This window comes from Phocoena phocoena, chromosome 3 (genome assembly GCF_963924675.1).
Source record: "Phocoena phocoena chromosome 3, mPhoPho1.1, whole genome shotgun sequence".
NCBI classification, from domain to species: domain Eukaryota; kingdom Metazoa; phylum Chordata; class Mammalia; order Artiodactyla; family Phocoenidae; genus Phocoena; species Phocoena phocoena.
In genome coordinates, this window is record NC_089221.1 from 42944170 (window position 1) to 42968602 (window position 24433).

Here is a 24433-nt window from a genome sequence, read left to right on the forward strand (position 1 = left end):
CACTGATGGAGGGACATTTGAATTGAGACCTGAAAGAGAGATAGGGAACAAACTGCACTCACCTGGTAGGAGAATATTGGTAAAATGAAACATAGCTTACTTACATCAGGACCAGTGCCTTCTGCTTACAGTGACCAGGAGAGAGGAAGAGATCAGTAACTGTTGATCGTGAATGGACACAATGTCAAAGACATGTACTTGTGTACTTTTCACTAAACTGAGATGTGGAGTTCATTCGTGATACAAATCAAAACCAAGTCCTATATAAATACTGATGCTCAAAGTAAAGGCAGATCTATTGCAACTAACCTATAGTTGCTTTTTAAAAATTTACCTATAATTACTTTAAATTGTCTCACACATATATACATACTTATATACATACATACCTTTCTTGTAATAATTTTATTTTTGTATAGTAAGTCTATCTTTGTCAAAATTTGTTCCTTAATAATAACTTTATTCTAATCACAAGTCTATAGGTTTTGAGGACCTGACTTATTCTCTGACGGTGTAAGAAACTAACACACAGGATTCAAGCAGCTTGTCCAAGTTTATTTGACTAGTTAGTAGTAGACCTGAAACTCTTATTATTCTAATTGAGAAACTGATAGACTTTTCACTAGTGGGGAGACAATAATAAGAATACTGAAACTCATCTAAACTTTTAAATATTTTAACAGTGGTTAGAGAGCTAGAAATATCTGGGTAAAACTAAAATTGAGGGCATTTTTCTAATGTTCTTTATCCAAGATTTTTAATTTCCACAGGGTGGGAGTTGCCTAGAAGCCAAACTGTTTCAAAAATCAAAGTATGATACAACAGTTTATAAATGTTGATGTAACTAAACTACTATGCATGTTTACAATATTTTCTCCAGTTCCATTTATGGTCACAGAAAATAGCTAGTTTAGCACACTTTGCAAATTTAGCAGTGTAATATTTTCCTCTGAAATATAAGAGAATAGTATAATTCAGGATGAGAGGAGTGGTAATTTTGCTTACAGAAACTAAGTTGATTAGAAACTCTAAATGCTAATGACTGAGGTCTTATAATTTGAAATTAATGGATATCATGAAAACTTTGTTTTGTTTATAAAAGCAGATAGTATACACTGCATTTTAAACTTAGGTTTTACATACAATCTTCCTTTTCTTTCATAGTCTAGTGAGATGCCCAAATTAACAGAGCAATTAGCAGGACCACTTCGTCAAATGCAGGTAAGATTTTTTTGAACTACATATTTTATGAATAGTATGTTGTGAAATAAACATTTGTGACAGTCTAATCATAATATTTATTATTCCACAGAGACAGCTTCCTTCAGGATTAAATATATCATTTGATGTTAGTCTTGTCATTTACTGCTGTTTTAATAACATCATTTGTAATTTTTCTTTTAAAAATTAGACATTCTCCCTCACCAAAATGTTAAGTTATATAGAGTTGCTGTGAGTACAGATTTAACATTGCATGGTGTTATACCAACAGTTCAGTGTCTGCATCGTTTTCCTTGGTGTTAAGAATAGCATCTTGATAGATTTAGTTAGCTTAATTTTTTATATATTTTTCCATCTCAGTTTACAACAAATTTTAAAATCAGGTTTTAAAATCTGTTTTAGCCTAAGAAATGATTTATTTCTGGATCCTCAAAGCCACAGTAGTTTATAGTAATGAATTGGTCTCTTTTATTATTTTTCTTGGGAAGAATGGTTTTATCTATCTTTTCAACATTAGACAGACAGGGAAAGATGAACTATAAGACACTGCAAGAGAGGAATGAAAAGTGAATCATAAAAGAAGACCCCTTTAATGTAACGTTTAACATTCCTTAATATTACTAAGAAATTTAAACTTCCAGAATCAGGGAAGTCTTAATAGGCCCAGGAGTTTTTGACCTTCTTGATTACCAAGGAGAAAAGAATGAAATCTAACTTCCTATTGTAAGGAAAAGGAAATATTAAGATTTACATTTTTTAAAGCATTGTTGGAGAAAAAGCATCATTTTGCCATAGGATTTATGTTTCTCTGAGTCTGGCTTGTTATTATTGTCTTTGTTTTCTTAATGAAACAATTAGAGATGAGTTAAATGTTACTGTTTAGTAATTTTAATGAAGAGTTTTGGTTTTTGTAGAAAAGGTATTACTGGGTGAAAATCATGCTCTTGATATGTTTTTCTTAATTAATGTAGTGGAAAACTTTGCTGTTTGATTACTCAGCAGTGGAACAGGCACTGCGGCTACTTAGAAGCAGAATATCCAAATTGCAGGCTTATTACCTAGGAAGAAAAAGGAACCTTGTAGAATACTGACTTTGGAAACCTAAAGGAAAAGTGATATGGGAGATCATAAGTAAGAAATTTTTTAAGTATATGTTTTATCTTCAAAGGAATGTGCTAAAAGAATTGCAAAAGTTTCAGCAGAAGCCAAATTGGAAATTGATGAGGAGACTTACCTAAGCTCATTTAAACCTCACTTAATGGATGTAATATATACCTGGGCAACTGGAGCTACATTTGCCCATATCTGCAAAATGACAGATGTCTTTGAAGGTATGGTTAAATTTTGTACACATATTTCTTTCTGATATAAGAAATATACTTAGGATGGCATTGATTTACTAAACAAGAATAATATTTTAATTTTTGATAATAAAAGGAAATCTTCTGCCTATGTAAATCAAAAATATTCTCCACGAATCCTTTGTATTATTTAATAAGCTCAGTCTGCTCATTATAACAGTTTATAATCCTGTGCCAGAGTCTCTGCAATCACAGATAAGGCCTATTTATGTGGGTATTTTTACTTTTGGCAATAAGGCCTATTTATGTGGGTATTTTTACTTTTGGTTTTATTCTCTTAGTAATAACCTAATGGCTTGCTATGCAATTCCACCAAAAAATAGCAGAGCTAAATATGCTGTCCATCATTGCATTTCTAAAATCAATCAAAACTGTTAACTGAAGAAAAATTTTAAATGAAGAAGTAAAGGTAAAGGGAATATATAAGGAGTAATTATAAGTGAATTACAAGAAGCAAATAATAAGCACAATATTTAAAGAAAACCATATTTAGAAATGCTGTATTCATTGCAAAAAGATTGGCTTACGCAGATTGTAGATATTTATAATGGTGAATTGTGTTTGCACCAGACTTTCTTAAAAATTAAAATAAATGAGCTTGGACTTCATAGATATTTATTATAAGAACATTTAAAATTTTATTTTGAGAAAAATTATATTTTTAACATACCCTGTATACTATGCTTTTTACCCAATATTATTAAAGACTAATAGATTACTGAGTTTATGAATCTCTGCAACAGAATCAACTATGAGCCTTTACTTCACTACATTGAATTTTAATGGGTTAAGGTTTTAAATATTATAGTTTATAGTATATTATTTTTTAATTATGGTGTGCTGTTTTAGTCCTTTCCCTAAAGTTTATTTCTAAGCCTCCATTAAATGGTCATTAGTATTATGGTCCCAAAATCTTTTTCTGAATACTGTATTCTGTTACCAGGATGGTCATTATTTATTAGGTAACTACTGTGTGCCAGGAGTTGTGCTAATAAGCATTTTATATAATTTAGATCTAATCACCAAAGTAGCACATCAGAGTAGACATTATTTGCACTTTGCACAAGGAAACTGATTTTTAAAAGGTAAATAATTTAGTCAAGGTCATGGAGGTGTATGTACTACATGATGGCACTATGATTTGAATTCTGGCCTTTGTGACTACAAGCACATGATAGTTGATAACTTCATCTAAGAACCATAACACCTTATCTTTGAGTTTTGGACCACCTAGAGACTTCTTAAATACTACCTAAAATTATACCATCTCTATCCACTGAAAATTTATGCTTGTAGGAATGGTAAGAAGGTCTATAATAATTGATGGTGGGTAGCTACTGTTGAGGCTGTGAGAAGAGAGCATGACATCCTCATCTCACCTGTGAACATTGCTTAACACGAAGAAACCCAGATAGATATATGACAGCTTGTGTGTTTCAGACACACAAAGGCAATCAAGTACAGCATCACCACTCTTCAGTCTAACTTCTTTTGGGAACATAAGGATGAAACTAATTACTGTTCTATGCCTAAATTCTACAACTTGTTAATATAATAGCTCATATTTGTATATCTGCTTCTCTGAGAAGGCGAACACAATGGCATAAAACAATAGTGGTGCACTGTTTGTTTTGTTTTATTTAAGAAAAATGAAGGGACAATAGGCCTAGAAATATAGGAAGCCTTATAAAATTATCTTTGTGGATTATTTTTCTATTCTTTGTACTTAAATGAAAAAGTTACCGCAGTATGGCCGATAAATCCTAAACTGCTAAATTGAAGACAGTTTGTATTTTTTTAATTAATTTATTTATTTTTGGCTGCGTTGGGTCTTCGTTGCTGCACACGCGCTTTCTTCAGTTGCAGCGAGTGAGGGCTACTCTTCTTTGCAGTGCGTGGGCTTCTCATTGCGGTGGCTTCTCTTGTTGCAGAGAACGGGCTCTAGGCGCACAGGCTTCAGTAGTTGTGGCTTGCGGGCTCTAGAGCGCAGGCTAAGTAGTTGTGGCACACGGGCTTAATTGCTCTGCTGCATGTGGGATCTTCCCGGACCAGGGCTCAAACCCGTGTCCCGTGCATTGGCAGGCGGGTTCTTAACCACTGCGCCACCAGGGAAGTCCTGACGGTTTGTATTTCTGCCACCTATGAGTTGATGTTTTCCACAACATACTAGCAATTCCTGAAATCTGTTTCAGTTCCTGAAATCTATTTCAATTCCTTGAGGTTATTTCAGTGTCACAGTTTGCTTGAGAAATCTAAGATTAAAAATTGAGGGATTCAGTTTATAACTTGAAATTGGGTCTAACATCAACACAATTTTCATGGTACCATTATACCAGCTATACCTTTTCTTTTTAAAATTGGGAAAGCTCATAAAAGCAATTATATAATTAAATAGCAAAAAAATAACTGAGAACCTTGATTTACTTAGGATATTTTTTTCCAAGCATATGGTGTCTCCCTGCCACAACGATTTTTTTTTTTTTTTTTTTTTGCAGTATGCGGGCCTCTCACTGTTGTGGCCTCTCCCGTTGCGGAGCACAGGCTCCGGACGCGCAGGCTCAGTGGCCATGGCTCACAGGCCTAGCCGCTCTGCGGCTCTCAACCACTGCGCCACCAGGGAAGCCCCCTTTTTTTCTTTTTACTATGTTGTTTAGTTCGTCCATTTCAGAATAGCCATTCTCTCTTCATCTTGTTACTGTACATGCTTTATATAATTGGAAAAATACTATAATCAAAGCTCTAGCCCATAGTATAGTGTGTCTTTATTTTTACAGGCAGAAAATGACTGCATTGGAACTTTTTAATGTGCTCTGGTCAAGTGTCTGATCATGTCATGTCATGAGCCTCAGGAGTAGTTTTAAGTATTTTTCAAACCTTAGCTGGAGCTAGTTAACATTGTAATGATTAACACCATATGTTTGGGGGATGTCTGATGTAAGAGAAGAGTTTATACTGTGATTCAGTTGAGGAATTTTGAACACTTCACATAAATAATTATTGCCTCTGTTATCACCCTGGAAAAAATGATAGAATATAATCGTTTCTTATTTCCATCAATTAAATTTGGATAACAATTAAAAATATATCTGTATGGGCTATAGCCCATACAGATACGGGGTTTCAGTCTACTGATCCATTGTAGTAGATCCATTGTAACCTAGACAGGGCCATTACTGTTTATTTCTGTCTATACAAAAACAATATTGTAGTCTTCACTGTGCATGAAGGATTTGCTTTCCACTAAGCACATGTCATCAGGAAAGCTCCTATGACGAATTATCACTTGAAAGTGTTTACTATACTTGAAAGTGTTTACTGTACTTCTGCCTGTCATAGGTTTTTTTGTTTTGATTTGGTTTTGGCTGTGTTGGGTATTTGTTGCTTTGCATAGGCTTTTCTCTCTAGTTGCAGCGAGCGGAAGCTACTCTTTGTTGCAGTGTGTGGGCTTCTCATTGAGGTGGCTTCTCTTGTTGTGGAGCATGGGCTCTAGGCGCGCAGGCTTCAGTAGTTGCAGTTCGCGGGTCCTAGAGTGCGCAGGCTTCAGTAGTTGTGTGCGGGCTCAGTAGTTGCAGCACGTGGTTCCTACAGCGTGCGGGTTTCAGTAGTTGTGGCACGCAGGCTCAGTAGTTGTGGCTCGCAGGCTCTAGGGCGCGCAGGCTTCAGTTGTTGTGGCATGCGGGCTCAGTAGTTGTGGCTCGCAGGCTCTAGGGCACATGGGCTTCAGTAGTTGTGGCTCGCAGGCTCAGTAGTTGTGGCACACGGGCTTAGTTGTTCCACAGCATGTGGGATCATCCCCGCACCAGGGCTCAAATCTGTGTCCCCTGCATTGGCAGGTGGATTCTTAACCACTGTGCCACCAGGGAAGTCCCTGTCCTAGATTTTTAAAGCAAATGCTGTTTGGCACATTCCTACTCTCTGCCCCCACCACATGGTCTTCTCAACTGCCTTTCCACTAGCATAGTTTTACCCTTTCTTAGGAGACGGTACATCAGTATTAGAAGGGATTTTCCAATGGATTTGTTATTTTAAAATACTTTTGCTAATAATAGTAGAGTAACATTTTATTAATATGTATCTGTTCTGTGTTTAAAGTTTGGCACAGTTTTAGTACTAAATGACTTAGGAATTAGTACCTGATACTTACCCATTTAATGAATAATTAACTGAGACCCTAGTGGGATCAGGAATTGTGTTGGGTGCAGTGCAAGCAACAGTCTCTGCCCTCCAGGAATGTTTTCAGCCTAAGCTGGGATCTAGTGGTAAATGATTGCAGGAAAATATAATTATGATCCTAACCTCAGGCCTCAATAACCACTTAGATAGGAGTTTTAAGTCAGATTCAGGGCGTGAACTGTGGGGAACCACTTTTGCAAATGCCAGAAAGCTGGAGGTAGAAATAAATACCTCTCCAGATAAAGAAATGTGTTGATTTCCATCCTCAATTAGAATGGTGTTGTTTAAGAACCTCATGAGCCTGATGTTTATAAGATTACCCTTAAAGCATGTGTGCTCAAATGTCCATCAGTGGGTGAATAAATTGTGTATTATCCATATAATGGGACAGTATTCTACTGTAAAAAAAAAAGTGAAGTACTGATTCATGCTAAAATATGGATGAACTTTGACCAGATTAAGGTTCTAAGTGAAAGAAGGCAGACACAAAAACCACCTATTGTACAATTTCATTTATGTGAAATGTCCAGAATAGGCAAATCTGTAGAGACAGAAAGTAGATTTGTGGTTGCCATGGGCTGGGGGAAGGTGGAAGGGGGTAGGGGTGTGACTGCTTAATGGATATGGGTTTCTTTTTGAGTGATAAGAAGATTCTAAAATTAGATAGTGATTATGGTTGTACAATTCCAAATATACCCAAAACCACTGAATTTGTACACTTAATTAAAAGGGTGAATTTTATGCCATGTGAATTATATTTCACTGTGATAAAAACAGGCAGTGACACTGGGGTACATGCTTTAATAGTGGTAAATTTTATGTGTATTTTACCACAATTTTTCTTCAAAAGGAAATGACTAGGGCTTCCCTGGTGGCGCAGTGGTTGAGAGTCCGCCTGCCGATGCAGGGGACACGGGTTCGTGCCCCGGTCTGGGAAGATCCCACATGCCGCGGAGCGGCTGGGCCCGTGAGCCATGGCCGCTGAGCCTGCGCGTCCGGAGCCTGTGCTCCTCCGCAACGGGAGAGGCCACAACAGTGAGAGGCCCACGTACAACAAGAGAAAAAAAAAAAGGCAATGACGAGTAAGAATTCAGTTTTGCTTTACACTCTGGCAAGACCAGAAAAAAAGATTTGTAACAAACCGTTAGGTTGTTAGTGTGTATGTTTCTGTTTCTGGTCAGCTTCAGATAGCCTGGGGGGATGGGTAATAGCTTTGTATCTCTTATCTAACACTTAATCTAGGTGGTCCTAATTGATGAGGTGGAATGATTTCCAAAACTGGGAGTAAGGAGAACCCTTGTATTACAGAGAACTGCAGTATGTAGGAAGTATGCTGGGTAATTCACTTCTTCACGGTAGGCTTCATTCATCCCCTTTACGCTGCAGGCAGCTATGGACAGTGTTTGTACACACACGGTGATTTGTTGCCAAGACTGAGGTCAGCAGCCATAGCCATTGTATGTGCAACCCTGTACCGCCTGGCCTCATTTTCTTAATTGTTCTCATGTCATCTGAAACTGTCAGAACTCATTTTCCAGAAATTGAGTGGGAGTGCTTACAAAGTGTGGCAGTGTTTGCTTGCTCAGATGTGCATTTAGTTTCTTTAGCTTATCTTAGCAATGTACTTCATGTGGTTGGGTCTCTGATAGCTTTTGCAGATCCTGGCTATTAACATGAGTTTCTCAATTTGTAGAAATACCAAAACAATATCAGGTTATCTGTGATTCCCAGTACACATTTGAAATCAGTCAAAACAGAGTTTGTGAACCAGGGTACCTGGCTCTCCGATGCCCTGCACAGCAGTTTTATAAAGGATTTCTTTTCAAGTCTAAATGACCTGTGAAATACACTCTGTTCCTTTTTAAAGTCCTATATATATTTACATTTTTAACCATTACCTAATTTAATTCTCTTCAAATAGAAGTGTTTGCAAAATACACATTTAATATCTGGCTGCATGAGTCATGCGATATTCATTACCTTCTCCATTCCAGCCCCCACCCTGTCTCTAGACACCCAGAAGTTACTGCTACTGTATTTCCTTTTTCAGTGAGAGCAAGACTGGAGCTCAGCATCCCTAGCACCTGAGAACAGAAATAACAAATATAGCCAACATTTATTGAGCTCCTATTGTGTTACTGACACTTGTGAAGTACCCTACATGCATTATTTCATTCATTTCTCACAATAACCCCATTAGGTATAGGAATTCTTGTTATCTCCACTTTATAGAAGAGTAAACTTAATGTTTTTAATATGTTAATAGAAATGATTTGGAAGGAAAGTATTGAGTTTACTTTTGGGAACTGTTGAGTTTGAGGTGCCTATAATATGTCTGGGTGATCATCTTTTTGTTGGCAATAGTATCTAGCTGGAATTGATAGCATTGTTTTGTTTTTGTAACCGTTGTTTTTATAATTATGTCCTATTTATAAAAAATAAGTGAGCACTTTCATTTACTTAAGTTAAAAGTGTTACAGCAAAAATGAGTGATACGCTAATGACTGAAGTTTGTGAAATACCACCTTTAAAGATAAAACTTAGGGTCTACAAGTGATTATCCTAATACAGAAATATCACACATGGACCATCCAGAACCTTATGTTTGAATCAGGACTGAAACAGACTCACCAGTGCTCCTACTAGCATTTGCATTAATGGTATCAAAAGATTTTTAAGCAGTAGAGGAGCACCGTTCCTCCTGGGATGCAGTGGGTGGGGGATAGGCTCCTTACGTGCCCTTGTTGTGTTGCTTATGCCTGCACATGGGGGCCCAATGGAAGAGGGAGTAGGAGCTGCAACACTCATCCAGGGGAAGAGATAAAGGTGCTGTCCATTTCTCAAGTCATGAATTTACCAGTGGAGCTAGGAGATGCTCCCTTCTGATCCTACAGTGGCTGGTGTCCATCTGGCAGCCTCCTGTTCCTAGGGAATAGGCTAATCCTCTTCTTACCCATATTTGTAAAGCTGGTTGGTTGTGTTTGCTTCATGGTTTTGATTTCAGCCCCATCCTTTCCCCCATTGCAACTTCAGGCTGTTTTGTGCATTTTTATCCTGTCTCATCCAGGTAACTGTCCTCCAGATGCCATTCAGACCTGCTTTCTCTCCCTCCCCCTCCCCCTCCCTCTCCCTCTTCCTCATTTAGGCCATTAATTGAGCTTTCTCCTTCCCTGGTCCTGACTGTTCATAATTTTCTCAGCCACGGTCACAGCAAAAACAAACTAGTATCTTCAACTTTTATAAAGGTTTCAGCTTGTAAAGGTCCAAGATTCTTCTTCCATGAACTCTTAGCCTCAAAGTTTAAAGGGAAGCCATTGCTGTAAAGGGTGGCTAATACGGTTATCTCTGCCATTTCCAGTGAGGGTGTCAGATTTCTTTTCTAAACCTAGATGTAAAACTGTTAACCTGAACCTGAAAGGCATTAACCACCTCTAGGGTTTCTCATTTGTAAAATGGTAGTAGAATGTTGGATGTGGCTAACGACAGTCTCCTCCTACTTGGAAACAACATCTTCAGTGAAATCACTATTTTCTTCTGTTAAAGGTTGCTAGTAAAAGAAGCAGCGTTTGTTCTGTTAATTTTCAAAATCTTAATATAGTTTATTGGTGTCAGAATGAGTTGTCTCAGTAACAGGAAGTAAACACCAGGTAGATATCACATAGCTGCTTCCTCATTCTCTTGGAGACCTGCTGTGGAGAGGACACAGCCACTGCTTAGAGAACTTTCCTTCTGAACCACATCCTTTTTTCTAGTCATGGAGAGAGAATTAGGAAGCAACTGATATTCTTGTTTTCCCATCTGCCTTATGCACCACCAACCTGGATCAGTCTAATAATTCACTTTCTCTATTCCTGTACTTTCACAGCAGAGTTCTGCTGGAGAATAATTGTATGATTTGGTGTCATCAAAAGCCACAGTCTGTAACCTCAGAATCACATTAAACCTAGTAATAATAGAAGTAGCAGGAGAAGGAGAGACTGTTGAGCACCGGCTGGGTACACTTTGAACACTACCTCATGTAGTCTTGCCCACAGCTTGCTAGTACAGTCCCTCAAGTAGTAGATGCTATCTACTACTTAGTTTGCTTAGCTATAAAGTGGGAAGAGTAATAGTTCGTATCTCGTATTGTGAGGTTAACATCATGCATGTAATCCCTGGTCCACGTCCAGAGACTATGTCCTCCATGCAGGACTTCTCTCTGGCTCTGGGACTTCTCTTAGAGGCAATTCCAGATCCTCACTGCTCTCTTAAGCATCTACCTCAACTTTGCCCCAGATTTCTAGGTGATCACTCCTGCTTCAGAGGAAAGGGAGATGCCACTAGGCCTGTCTTAACCTAGAAATTCATGGCATATATCCTTTCCCTTATTTTCCTCTTCAGAGGAAATTGCACTCAGTTCCAGGGCCACCTTCCACTGTTTTCTGCACCTTTGCAGTCTTGAGTCACGTCCTTTCTGCTGCCATTTTAGCATATGAATATGTTTATATTTCTCATCCATGTCTTCTCCAGCTACCAACATAACATACAGTGTTTAAGAGCAAGAGCATATATATCCTGGTCTTAAATCCTACCCACTCACTAGATGAATGATCCTGGGAAAGTTACTTAACTGTGCCTGTTTCCTTAGCTATAAAATGGTAATAATAATAGCTCTTATCTTGTATTGTGAGGTTAATATCATGCATGTAGAGCCTTTAGTACAGTGCCTGGCACAAAGCAGTCAGTAAGTGTTAGCTGCTGCCATCATTTTTTAGTAAGTTATCTTGTTGTCATCATCATCCTCAATCCCTCAATCCTTTCACAAGCCAGGCTTGGAAAGAGTAGTCGAGAATAGACCATCTTCAACTCCCTACCTCGCATTTCCTTCTTGAGCCATAGTAACCTAGTCCCCCATTTCACTGAAATTATCACAAGTCATTACTCTGATTGCCGAATTAAGAAAACAGACTCTTTGTGACTGGATCCTACTTGCCAATTTCCACTACTTCCTCCTTCTTGAAACCCATTACTGCAAATTCTTTGGCATTACCTGGCAATGAAGATTTATAACAGAAGTGAGGAGCTTAGAGTATGACCTGAAAATCTTACTAAATATTTACAATTTTTTCTCGATTATTTTAAATGTATAAACTGAATTTAATTAAAACTGAAATTTATGAAAGTAATACATTTATTATAGAAAATATAGATAAATCATTTTTGTGAGGTACTGTAGTATAATACGGTTAAATGCTTAGGCTGTAGAATCTTACTGTCTAGATTTAAATCCTGACTCCATCACATACTCCCTGCTCTGACCTTGGTCAAGTTATAATTTCTCTGAGCTTCTTTTCCCTCTTTGTAAAATAGGGATAACAGTACTTGTCTCATGGAACTGTAAGGGTCAAACAAAAAAATTTACAAAAAACATATAGACCTGCCACAAAGTAAGTACTCAGAAAATGTTGGATATAACCCTTTTCTAACCCTTTTTTCTTGAAACATGCTCAGCCTTATTTCACCTTTCCTTGATGCCTAAGTCTTATTATAAACATTACTCTCCTATAATAAGAAAGCCAGGGTTATTGTAAGATGTGTGTAGATGTGGAGGTGAGATGTCAGTCTTGACCCTACTTCTCCAAGAACTCCATGGACCTTTTAATGGGAGAAGAGGAAGGACAATAAAGTATGAACTTTGAATATTTTGGTTTAAGGACTGTATTATGACCTTACATTCCTTTAGAGCTTTGCCCCTGTCACAGAATTTGTGCATCTCGTATCTCAAGTGAGACAAATCCAGTTAGGTAAAGTAAGCCCTCTGTTTAAATCGCATTTATCGTCATTTACCTTACAAATAAGAAGGGGAAATAAGAGTAGAATAAGGGCCTAGATCATAGAGCTAATTACTTAGCTGAATCTTTCCTAGTATCCAGGTCACCATCCAGTCTTCTTTCCTCTAACTCCAGGTGTCTCAGCTCACTCTTTTTATAACCAAGTCTAGATTAGGTGAACATCCCATAAGTAGGAGATGATAGCATCCTTTTAAGAGAGGTATCCCCATTGATCTTTCAGGTTGACATACGTGCTGGTGGTCCTCTTGTTGACCAATCTCATCCCATAAACCTCTCGCTGTGAACTAGCATCTTTGTGTTCTGCTTTCTCTGGCCCATAGGTGGGTTCAGAAACCAGGCATGTTGTCCTTATCAGCCCAGGCCCTTGTGCAACATTTTCTGAGAGAGAAAAGGTGCTGTACATGTACATGGGCATTTCCTGCTGAATCCTAATGACCCTCTTAGGTACATGGCTTATATTTTTGCCTTTGTCTAAGCTCAAATTCCATTCTGCTTTATGAGTTAAATCTCTCTATTGTTTTTCTCCCTTGGGCACACTGTACCATAATGTGCAAGGCATTAAAAGGTAAAAAGGAGCCCTCAACACTGCACATCGAGTGTATTACAAGAGCTTGATACATGTTAATGAATTCTTCCAGTGTTGCAAGGAGTTAAATAAGGACCTGAAGTGTGAGTTAACAGCTTGCATATCAGAGAGAACTGATATTCCTAATGTATTTCAGACATTAAAAATGAAATCCAAGACTTTTAAACTTAGGCAGGTGGCACTTAAGAGGAAGGATCCCAAGGCCCCTCCTTGTGCAAGTCTGACAGAAGTGAAACAGTGTTTACAACTTCACCTTTGATGCAAACACTTGTCTCAGACAGGGAGTCACATCCAGTGGGAAGGGACTGATCTCTTTTATGCTTCATTGAGGGCACATTGTGTGAGGAAAGCACTGATGAAAGAGTCTGTTTAAGGTCCAGAAGAATGATTGATTGCACCTTTAAAATTGACAAATCTGATCCTGTTATTCCCCTGCTTAAAAATTCCCTGTTGCATTCTCTTCACAGGATAGTATCCAGAGGCCGTAGTAGGCCACACTCAGGGTCCTTGAATAGCTGCTTTTCTACATTGTCTCAGTGGTCTTCCCTTGTCACTGCCTGACAGGGACCTCATTCATAAGAGACCCAAGTTATATGTCACCTTTGCTACCTTTCACCCATGTTGCTCTCTCCTGTGCTCCTAGGGCATTTTGTTTACTTACCTCTCTAAGAGCAAGTGTCAACACATTATAATAAATCCACAACTCTCTCTACCATTAGTCAAGGATGGGAATTAAACTTTTCATCTTTGTAGCCTTCCTGGTGCCTAGCAGTCACCAGTCAAGTTTACTACTGGTTACTGCAGGAGACGTCCCTCAAAGTACTATCAGTCAGTTAAATCATCCCATGTTCACCTTCCTTGCGTCTTCACAAAAGTTCTGCTATTCCTGATTATTTACACTTTACAAGTGATTTGTTTCGTTTTCTGTCCAGGCAGCATAATTCGTTGTATGAGGCGCCTGGAAGAACTACTTCGACAGATGTGTCAAGCAGCAAAAGCCATTGGAAACACTGAGCTGGAAAATAAATTTTCAGAAGGTCAGTATCCAGCCCACAAGCTTTTTCTAATAATTTAGGCAAATCCTGTTGAGACTTGAGCTCTTGACCACAACCTAGGAGAACATTTTCAGATGCTCTTCACTGGACTGCCATGAAGGGCCATGTAGTAGTGTCCAAAGAAAATATCAGTGTGTGTGTGTGTTGGAAAAAGTTTGTAAATGAATATATATAAAATCTCAAAATATTTATTGTGCACTTATTGTGTGCCAGACATTGTTTTAAGCACCAGGGAATACAGCAGTGAACAAAAAAGATACAACCCCCTGCCTTAATGGGGCTCACATTCTAGTGCAGGGAGGTGGACAGTAAACAAGTCAACACTTAAAATATATCAGGTAGCAATAAAAACAAAGGAAGAGACAGTAGGGAATTGGAGGATGGATACGATGGCCTAGGGTCCCCTACTCAGAAGGTGGCATTTAGGTCTTCATAGACACTTGATATACTTAAGCAACAACAAGAGGCCAGTGTGGATGGAGCACAGCTGAACAATGAGTAGAATAGTAGGGGTTGGAGGAAGAACAGAAATGGTCATGTAGCTCCCAGCCCTCAGCTTTTTCCTCTGAAATGATTGGAGGTTTTGAACACAGGAGTGATGTGCTCTGACTTCGGTTTCACAAGGCAGTTCTTGCTGTTGCATCACAGGCAAGTCTGTAGATTAGCAAGGTGGAAGCAGGAAGACCAGATCAGGAAAGAACGGCTAGACCAAGGTGGTAGTAATGAGGGGAGGCATACGTGCTTGCAAATAATTTCATTCATTCCATCTGAATGCTGGCCAAGAGAAAGGACTATGAGTTAAAACATCAAAGAAGAGCAGCCACATAGTTGCTCTGAGTTACCAGCTGCTCACAGTCAAACCTGGTGATTCTGCTGGCAACTCAGTGCCTTAAGAAGAAGCTTATGAAAGCTGCTTATATCTTCAACATTGTTAAAGAGAGGCAGACCTATTTAATGACTCCAGGGTTAAGTCTAGTTTTGTAAACTTCTATATGATAAAATGTGTTTGTCCTTAGTCCAGAAAGAATTTCACATGGTAACTGAAATGTAGTGCCTTCCATTGCAGGCTGAAAAATTCATGCTTTTGGGTCAACTAACTTCTTGGACAGCTTAGTCCCTCTGGTCTGGTCCTTCTGAATAATTTTAGACACCCCCGCACGCACGGGGTACTTTAGATTCAAGAGTCATGAGAACAGGGGTCTGGTTTCTAAGTTTCCCATCTCTCAGAGGTGGCTGTGAACTCCTCTAGGTGTCCTTCAGGCAAGCAAGGTTTTGTATTTTCCAGGCTTGCCCTCTCACCAAATTTAATCAGGATTGTTGTGCTGTCTTCAAAACCCCAGGGGAGAAGAATTACATTCTTTGTGGTCTTGAGAATTTAAACTGTATTTTCTTTTCTCTTAGGAATCACCAAAATCAAGAGAGATATTGTGTTTGCTGCCAGCCTCTACTTATAAAGAGTCAGCTAAAGGAATGTGGGATTTTAAATTGTTCACCACCTGTCTGATGTATATTTAAATCAAGCATCATTCTAAGAAAGCATATTACATACACAGTTGTACATAAGCATTACATTTTTTTAATAAAAAAATGTACAGGTGGGGCATTTGTTTTAGTGAAAGGCTTGAAATTTTTTGTAATGAACTTAGAGCTATTAGATAACCATTGTGTTAAATGTAACTATATACACACAGGTAAAGTGGGCATCCAAGAGGTACAGTAGCAGCAGTCCCCTTAAAGGCTTGTATACTGGGAAGAAGGACACATCCTCTTGCCTTCTGGTTGCAATCATTTTCCTTTAGAAAGCTGGCCAGCTTCATCTGGGCACTCTGCCACCTTCAAGGTTGGTGAGTGTTCCGATAGTGATTCCCTGTCGTTGGTGTTTCATGCAGAGTTGTATGAGAGTCCTCTTCTTTTCTTTCTTTAAAAGGAGAATTTCTCTCCTTGAAGAAATCTGATACATATACAGCCTGTATAGAACAGGTAACATTTAGAATGGGGCAAAGTATTTAATGATACAATTTTAAATAAGTTTAAAAACCATATACAAAGTTGCAATAAGCAGTGTGCAAAATATAAACAAAAGGATATACTTTACAGGATACAGGTTAAGGGTACGAATAAATTAGTGGCTAACAGGAATTTTTGTTAAGGACATTCTGAGAGTTGCTCTGTTATGTACTGGGCAGATGGCTTCACTCTGCTAGTCCTTAATGAAAGTGTCATTCCTCATGTAAATTAGTTTTGTTTCTTGTTTTTTCAATTCATACTAAAAAGAAAACTTTATAGCCATACAAAGAAAACTTTATAGCCAGAGCTCTTTACAAAGAAAACTTTATAGCCAGAGCTCTTTACAGTTAAAAAATATTTAGTAAATTTTTAAATAACTTTTGCGAAGAGTAAGTAACGTAGGTATTATTTGCTATCTATCCTAAAACGGCTTTTAATAACGTTGGGGTCCTTACCCAGTAGCAATTATTGAGCCACATTCTCTGCCTTAGCATACTTTTCTCGTTGGGACATTTTTTTCTACTTATTTATCCAAGTGTTTCTCAGTATCAGGATGTAGGCTGTTGCCCTGTATACTTACAACTAATATTGCAACCAGAGCTCCTTGAATGAGTCCAGTCAACACATCACTCCAGTGGTGTTTGTAATCAGAAATTCGAGAAAGGCCCACATAAATGGACGCAGCAACAAGACCAAATTGCAGTGTAGGGCGTAAGAGTCTTGCCCAGTCTCCCTTCATCCTGGCTTGAAGATAAAGCTAACAGAAAAGATAAGAATAAGAAAATAACTTAACATACCAACTGGAGACTACGTTTTATATTAATTATCACCACATTGCTAAAGGGTTGATGTTTAAAATGATAGTCACAAAATATTAATATTCATTAAATAATCTGTGATTTACTATATATATGGAACAGGGCTTTAAGCAAGCATTCTTGTACTCATTAATACCTAAAAATTAATCCCAAAACAAAACCAAAAGGATAAAAAATTTAAAAAATAAAAACTATTACCCTAGTAACATAATTTATTACTTAGACCACTCTTCAAATTATGAACAAGGTAAGCGTTTCGGACCTTCTAGGATTTCAGGGGGCAGCTCCTCACCTTGCAGTTTGAATTATAACTGTCATTAGTGTAGCGTCTTGGGATCAACTGCTAGCATTCTGAGCACAGGTTGCCCTTACCCTGGGCCAAGCTACTGTATTTTCTAGCCAGCCATCTAGGAACTAAATTTGCTTAATTCACCCAAACAATTTACTTGAGAGCTCCTCTGGCCTCAAATTATTTAACAGAGCAACTGAGACTAAATAAATAATCTGTATTTATAAGTAAATACAATAATCTGCCTAAGTAAATAATACAGTTTGTAGTTCCAGTAAAGGAGTCTATTCTTTCAATAGCACCTGTACCCTTTAAGTTATATGACTTTTCTAATCAGACCTGAGAATCTTGCCTTTGCCATTGTCAGCCTGCCTCTGACTTCGGGTGCATCCCTAAAGACTGTAATGTAGAATGAATTTGGAATAGTTTCCTATGAACTCCTTTCAGCCAATATGGTCTCATTTTTGTAAAAAAAAAATTTTTCCTAACTTCTATCCAATAAGAATATACTTCTTAATATTCATTTTTTAAAACTCTGCTCAGTAATTTATGGCTCATATACTTAAATTGTTTTCTGAGGACTGCATTTAACTATGTGGCTGTACCCAGTGACGCTGCCTATTTAAAATAGATACACAAATCCATTTCCAGTTCTTTGGGCACTGCTATATGTGTTCAGTTCTCAGCACCTGGCAAAGCCCCAGAGGTTGTCTAATTTTATCAAGTACTTTATAGTATAAACATCTAACCCTAAAAGAGCATACCAGTTGTTTAACTGAGTTGGACTCCTTAGCTGGCTGAAGTGCTACTGGCTTTCTGTAGAGCTCCTCTCCCCTTTTTTTGTTTGTTGTTGGTGAAGCTATAAAAACGTAAGGAGTAAGAGGCTTGTCTCAAAATTCTAGAGTTGGGAAGATAGTTGGTTCTGGTTGGGACAAAGTTGACATGTGCCAACTGAAGCCCAGTTAGGTACCACAGCCATGCCAGATAAGATTTCACCTCATTAGTTCTATTTTTATTGGAAACTTTTTGTTCATTTTAAGGAGGACAGTTCCTTGACTAGGGCTGAAGCCAAGTTTCGTATATAAAGTTTAACTGACCCTCTTCTGGTTATTCTTAAGCCACCTTTTCAGATAAGGGTTAAAGGCGTGGGTTATTTAGACTATAAAAACATACACCTAAGAATTACAAATACTTACATGAATGCAGACATCTTAGGGAGAACTGCACCCATCCCTGCTAGCGACATAGCAATAAAAAAAACCAAAAAGCAAAAAAAAAACCCTCTAAAATGGTTGTAAAGCTAGTCCTACCCTAAAGGAAACTCAGAGATAGGGCTTTCAAGGCTCTCCCTCACTTAAGATTCTAAAACCCCTCTAACAATACTTCCCTTTGAAAGGACCCTGAACCCTGACTTTGACTCTAGGTAGCCTGCAGACATCTGTTAAATAAGTATTAATTTGCCCCAATCTCTTCCTCAACGTCCCTGTGAAAGTAACATTCAGTTATGGTCAGTAATCAAATAAGTTGCAGTATACTTGAGGTGAACCCTTTACCCTCTAAGTACTTAGTTTCTTCTTCACGTCTACCCAAGTACAGATGGTCCCCTCGGTGTGGATCCAGAGGCCACTCCCCCTGTGGGAGCTCTGAGATTCCCCAGTTGTGATCATACACCTAACCTTGTGCTCCACTCTGTGTTCTGGCCCTTCTGCTGACTAACGGCCGTATGGCCTGAGTGCAGGCTCTGGTCACAGAACAGTTCTCAGCTCTGGGTGAGGTTGGTTAATTGAGTGTGCTTCCTATATGCCTGTTCTGTGTTTCCCTGGGTCCAGGGTACTCAGTGTAGCTCTACAAAAGCTGGGCACCACCTCTAGCCCTGCTCTTCCCTGGGAAGACTCTTCCATTTCAGTAGACCCCAAGGCGGTAAACATTGAGTTTCTTGAACCTTGGGTCAACTGAGTTCCACAGTTGACATGCCCTGAACAACTCCAGACCTCATCAACTCCCCTCCCGTGTTTCCAGCCAAAAGTCTGTCCTACACGAGCAGGTCCAACAAAGCACACCATGCTGTCTTTCTGGTGGCTCCGCTTCCTCATCCTTTCTCAGCTTCTGCAGTGCAAATCTTTTAAGCTCCCTCTCTCTGGAGGCGCTAGAGACTTGGCTTCCTCCTACCACTCATTTAACTGCTTTCCAGAATCTTTACCTCTTGCTTATTGTCTCGTTTTCCATTCTTTGACTTCGTGGATTTATAACTTTTTAAATTCTACTCCTTGTCCTTTGAGAGGGGAAAAGAAAGTATGTATGTTTCATTAAAAAGAAGTCTCCATTCCTCCATCTTTCCCTAACTGTCTCAGAGAAACTGACTATCTGATGCTTCTCAGCACTGTTATATTAGAACTAGATACAGGGACAGCTCATGCTTTAATGCCAGAGCTGATAGTAAAAAGGCTCTGTAGGTCCCTGCCTTTGCAATCTCCACTGTTTCCCTTCTTCCCACACATGCATATGTTAATCACATGTGCACTAAACCCATTAGAGGTAAGGCATTCAATTGCTTATCTCTTAAGATTTAGAACTTACAGAACTCCATATCCAATGTTGTATATGGTACCAGACTGGTTCAGTGGCAGCATCTACAATTCTCAATTCTCCCAGGCTTCCCTGGTGGCACAGTGGTTAAGAATCCGCCTGCCAATGCAGGGGACACAGGTTCAAGCCCTGGTCCGGGAAGATCCCACATACAGCAGAGAAACTAAGCCCGTGCGCCAGTACTACTGAGCCTGCGCCCTAGAGCCCATGAGCCACAACTACTGAGCCCATGCACCCTAGAGCCCATGAGCCACAACTACTGAAGCCCGTGCACCGTAGAGCCCATGAGCTGCAAGTACTGAAGCCCGCACACTGCAACGAAGAGTAGCCCCCGCTCTCTGCAACTAGAGAAAGCCCGCGTGCAGCAACGAAGACCAACGCTGCCCAAAAATAATTTTTTTAAAAAGCTTTCAGTTTTCCCTCTGGGGGAAACTGCTGATCCACAGACAAAATTGAAGGGGACCACATAGCCCTGCCTTATTTTCTGGGAGGGCACTGAGTATGACTTATGACAGGCTTGACCTAGAAATCTGCTGGGCTGTAATGTGCCCTCTGGGATTTACACTGGGAGTAAAAAGGAGTTCTCTATTTTCAGAAGTTGTAGAAATGGCACCTAATGGATACATGATAGGCTACTTGCAAACTAAAGAGGGAGCAAAAGCTATGGTTAGATAAGAATGAGCCATTTAATAGAAAAGAATGAAGCAGCCACAGTGGAGTGGCAGCCACACTGTAAAAAACCCAGGTGGTCAATGAGACACATGGAAAAAGTTCTGTTCCTGTTGGTGTGCCTGTTCTAATCCATGTATGTCTTTACTATAAACCATCCTCTCCTCTAGGAGATATACATAAGTCAGCTGGTTACAACCAAAAGATAAAAAAGACGCAGACCTACTAGAGAATGGACTTGACACGGGGAGGGGGAAGGGTAAGCTGGGACCAAGTGAGAGAGTGGCATGGACACATACACTACCAAATGTAAAATAGCTAGTGGGAAGGAGCCACATAGCACAGGGAGATCAGCTCCGTGCTTTGTGACCACCTAGAGGGGTGGGATAGGGAGGGAGGGAGATGCAAAGAGGGAGGAGATACGTGGATATATGTATACGTACAGCTGATTCACTTTGTTATAAAGCAGAAACTAACACACCATTGTAAGGCAATTATACTCCAATAAAGATGTTTAAAAAAAAAAGTTTTGGGCTTCCCTGGTGGCGCAGTGGTTGAGAGTCCGCCTGCCGATGCAGGGGACATGGTTTCGTGCCCCGGTCCGGGAAGATCCCACATGCCGCGGAGCGGCTGGGCCCGTGAGCCATAGCCACTGAGCCTGCGCATCCGGAGCCTATGCTCCGCCACGGGAGAGGCCACAACAGTGAGGCCCACGTACCGCAAAAAAAAAAAAAAAAAGCCAGTTAACAGCCTCCTCTCTGTGTGTTTAACCAAAATCCTGTTTTGTTTTATTTTTAAATTTGAATTTCTGTGACTCAAATGATAGTTTTACTTTTTAAAAAGGTACGTTTCAAATGAAAAGGAAAACAGGCTGTTTGTACACCTGGGTTCAAACAAGGAGAAAAACTTAGAAAAATAAAATCCCACATCAGAACAAACATACTAAATGTCCACTGAAGGCACCATTACAAGAGAACTGTGGCACTAGGCATGGGATTTACTTCTATGACTTTTTTTCTGCAAACAGTACAAGGGTGTGAGCCCCTAAGCCAAATGACTCATCTATCATTCTCTCAGGCCCATTCTAACATTCTTCTCTGAACATGCTATGCTTCACTTTGGCCTAGCTAACTGACTTGCCCAGTGGGTATTTCATTGGGGGGAAGGGGGTACTGCTTGATGAGAGATTCTAGCCTCTGGATCCCTCCCAATCCTATCATCCAACTTTCTGGTGAAGGAAAAAGCTCCAAAATAGAAAGTTCACAACTAGAAATAAAAGACAAGGTGGAAACAGCAGAACAAAAGCAATGACCTGCAGCAGTTCACTGAGGTGCTTCCCAGAAGCAAAAGCTTCACACTGTGATAGTACAGGATTCATGAAGCCCCAGTGCAGGACAGCAAAGGAACAAAGGATGAAAACAAATGCAGCTGGCGAGTTTCATTACTAAGGCAATCCACAAAACTCCAGTCAGCAGTGGAAGACTTGTAGACATAAAGAGGCAGGTAGAAAAGAGGGCCTAATCCAGGGATTTACACTGAGCTGGATTTGCAGTGGTAACTAAGTTTTTAAGAGGGGAAGCAAAGGGAATTAACACAAGGGTGAGCCAAGGAGAGAAAATGGATGGGGGAGAATCCCCAGTTAGGTGTCCAGTCTTTGCTCGTGTATAAAGGACTACACCTCCTATGCCTACCTCCCCCACCAATCTGAACACTGTCCTGAAATATTTAAGAGAACAGTCATGTTTATAAAAGGAACACATGAGCCTGCCTGGTGGCATCCCTGCTCTAACATACAGGAAAATGCAACAGGCCTTGGATTTCCAGGAGACACAAATTGGGAAATGAAAAAGAGTTAACAGGAAAGACAAAGATACAGCATATGCTTCACTAACCTTTACACACCTCCCTCCCCCCATTTTCATCTATTTAAAGGAGGAGGAGAGACAAATACCACAGGAGGATGTGATAGGGAGAGAGCATTAACCTCAAGGCCCAAAGACTGCAGTGAGGTCTGTCTATCCCTCCCTGTCTTGAACCTGACCAGTGAGTCAAATCAAGAGCTCAGAGCAAATCAGTTACAACCACTGACTGCAGAGCCCAGTTTCAGAAAGCAGAAACTAGTTTGAAAAGAATTAGCCTTGTCGCCACACTCCACCAATATCCTCCAAGGAACACTCTCACTGAAACCAGGCCTCACCACTGGCCTTCGTGAAAAGGAAGGTTTCAGGTAGTTTTTGCCTCCAAAATGAGCAAATGCCACTGTTCCAGGTAGGGCTTCTGGTCAGGAAAACCCCATGTAAATCTTACAGCTCAATGCAGGATAAAGTGTCCAATCTCTCTTAGCAAATAAAACCTACTGAAAATGGGTTGAAAATAAGCTACTATGCCTGATATTTTTAAAGAAAGAAAAGCTGCTTAGCTGGGATATTATTAGAGATTCATAAAGGCAATGTTTTTATTCTTTTGGGCAAAAAGGACAGGAGTCAATTTGCTCAAAATAACTAGATATTCAAGCCCAGAGAGGAGCGTTGTAGGAAGAAGTTGCACCATGCAGGCAGCAAATGCTTCACTGGCAAGTGCAGAGAGGCCTCCCCCAAAACACAGAGAAGCTAACACTTGTGGGTCACTTTATGAAGAGCCTCACGATATGGGTCACAAAGATGATGTCAGAATAAACAGTGAGGACTTCCCAGTGCACAGGACTATGCTGGAAAAAAGAAGCTGTACACATTTTTCCTTTTGTGTAAAAAATTACACTTTTTTAAAAAGTAAGGAAACTCAATGTCTATGACACTACATAAACATTCTTCCATTATTATCACTGAAGAGTAGGATATCACCTTTCTTTTGTCTAAAACTTCTGAAGAAAAAAAAAACATTTAGCTTCCATTAAAGGATCTAGTTGTACAACCTCATTTTTAAAATCTGATTGTTGAACAAGGTATTTTTTGAAGCTGGTTTATTTTTATTTTGCCTTTCCGAGACTGACCTTGTAACACTTAACTATAAAATGCTATTGCCTCATAAAGTCTCTTAATACAGGCATACCTTGGAGATATTGTGGGTTTGGCTTCAGACCACTGCAGTAGAGTGAATATCGCAATAAAGAGAGTCACATGAATTTTCTGGTTTCCCAGTGCATATACAAGTTATGTTTACGCCATACTGTACAGTCCATTAAAGTGTGCAATAGCGTTTTGTCTTCAAAAGAGTACATACCTTAACTTAAAAATACTTTGCTAAAAAATGCTAACGATCATCTGAGCCTTCAGCGAGTTGTAATATTTTTGCAACAGTAATATCAAAGATCACTGATCACAGATAACCATAACAGATATAACAGTAATAATGAAAAAGTCTGAAATATTTTGAGAATTACCAAAATGTGATACAGAGACATGAAGTGAGCAAATGCTATTGGAAAAATGGCACCCATAGACTTGCTTGGTGCAGGGTTGCCACAAATCTTCAGTTTACAAAGAACGTACTATCTGTGAAGTGTGATAAAGTGAAGCACAATAAAATAAGGTATGACTGTACTTTACTCTTAAAATAAGACCTTTTCTGGCTTCCCTGGTGGTGCAATGGTTAAGAATCTGCCTGCCAATGCAGGGGACACGGGTTCAAGCCCTGGTCTGGGAAGATCCCACATGCCACGGAGCAACTAAGCCCTTGCGCCACAACTACTGAGCCTGCACTCTAGAGCCCACGAGCCACAACTACTGAAGCCTGCGTGCCACAACTACTGAAGCCCGCATGCCTAGAGCCCATGCTCCACAACAAGAGAAGCCACCACGATGAGAAGCCCATGCACTGCAAAGAAGAGTAGCCCCCACT

At 39.5% G+C, this 24433-nt stretch overlaps 2 protein-coding genes across 3 annotated transcripts in view; one reads left to right on the plus strand and one right to left on the minus strand.

The window, feature by feature from the left end:
* Positions 1-15681, plus strand: part of MTREX (Mtr4 exosome RNA helicase) — a 135034-nt gene extending 119353 nt beyond the window's left edge. Inside the window, exons 24-27 of the mRNA XM_065873971.1 lie at positions 1165-1221; positions 2390-2552; positions 14105-14209; positions 15629-15681. Coding sequence (XP_065730043.1) covers positions 1165-1221; positions 2390-2552; positions 14105-14209; positions 15629-15681 — 378 coding nt within the window. The remainder of the gene's footprint in view (positions 1-1164; positions 1222-2389; positions 2553-14104; positions 14210-15628) is intronic.
* A 102-nt stretch (positions 15682-15783) lies between these two features.
* The window catches only part of PLPP1 (phospholipid phosphatase 1), a 119230-nt gene continuing 110580 nt past the window's right edge, over positions 15784-24433 (minus strand). For both annotated transcript variants that reach the window (XM_065873523.1, XM_065873522.1), the window contains exons 5-6: positions 16815-16991; positions 15784-16194 (exon numbers count right to left, since the gene is read on the minus strand). In XM_065873523.1, coding sequence (XP_065729595.1) covers positions 16063-16194; positions 16815-16991 — 309 coding nt within the window. In that variant the 3' untranslated portion in view covers positions 15784-16062. The remainder of the gene's footprint in view (positions 16195-16814; positions 16992-24433) is intronic.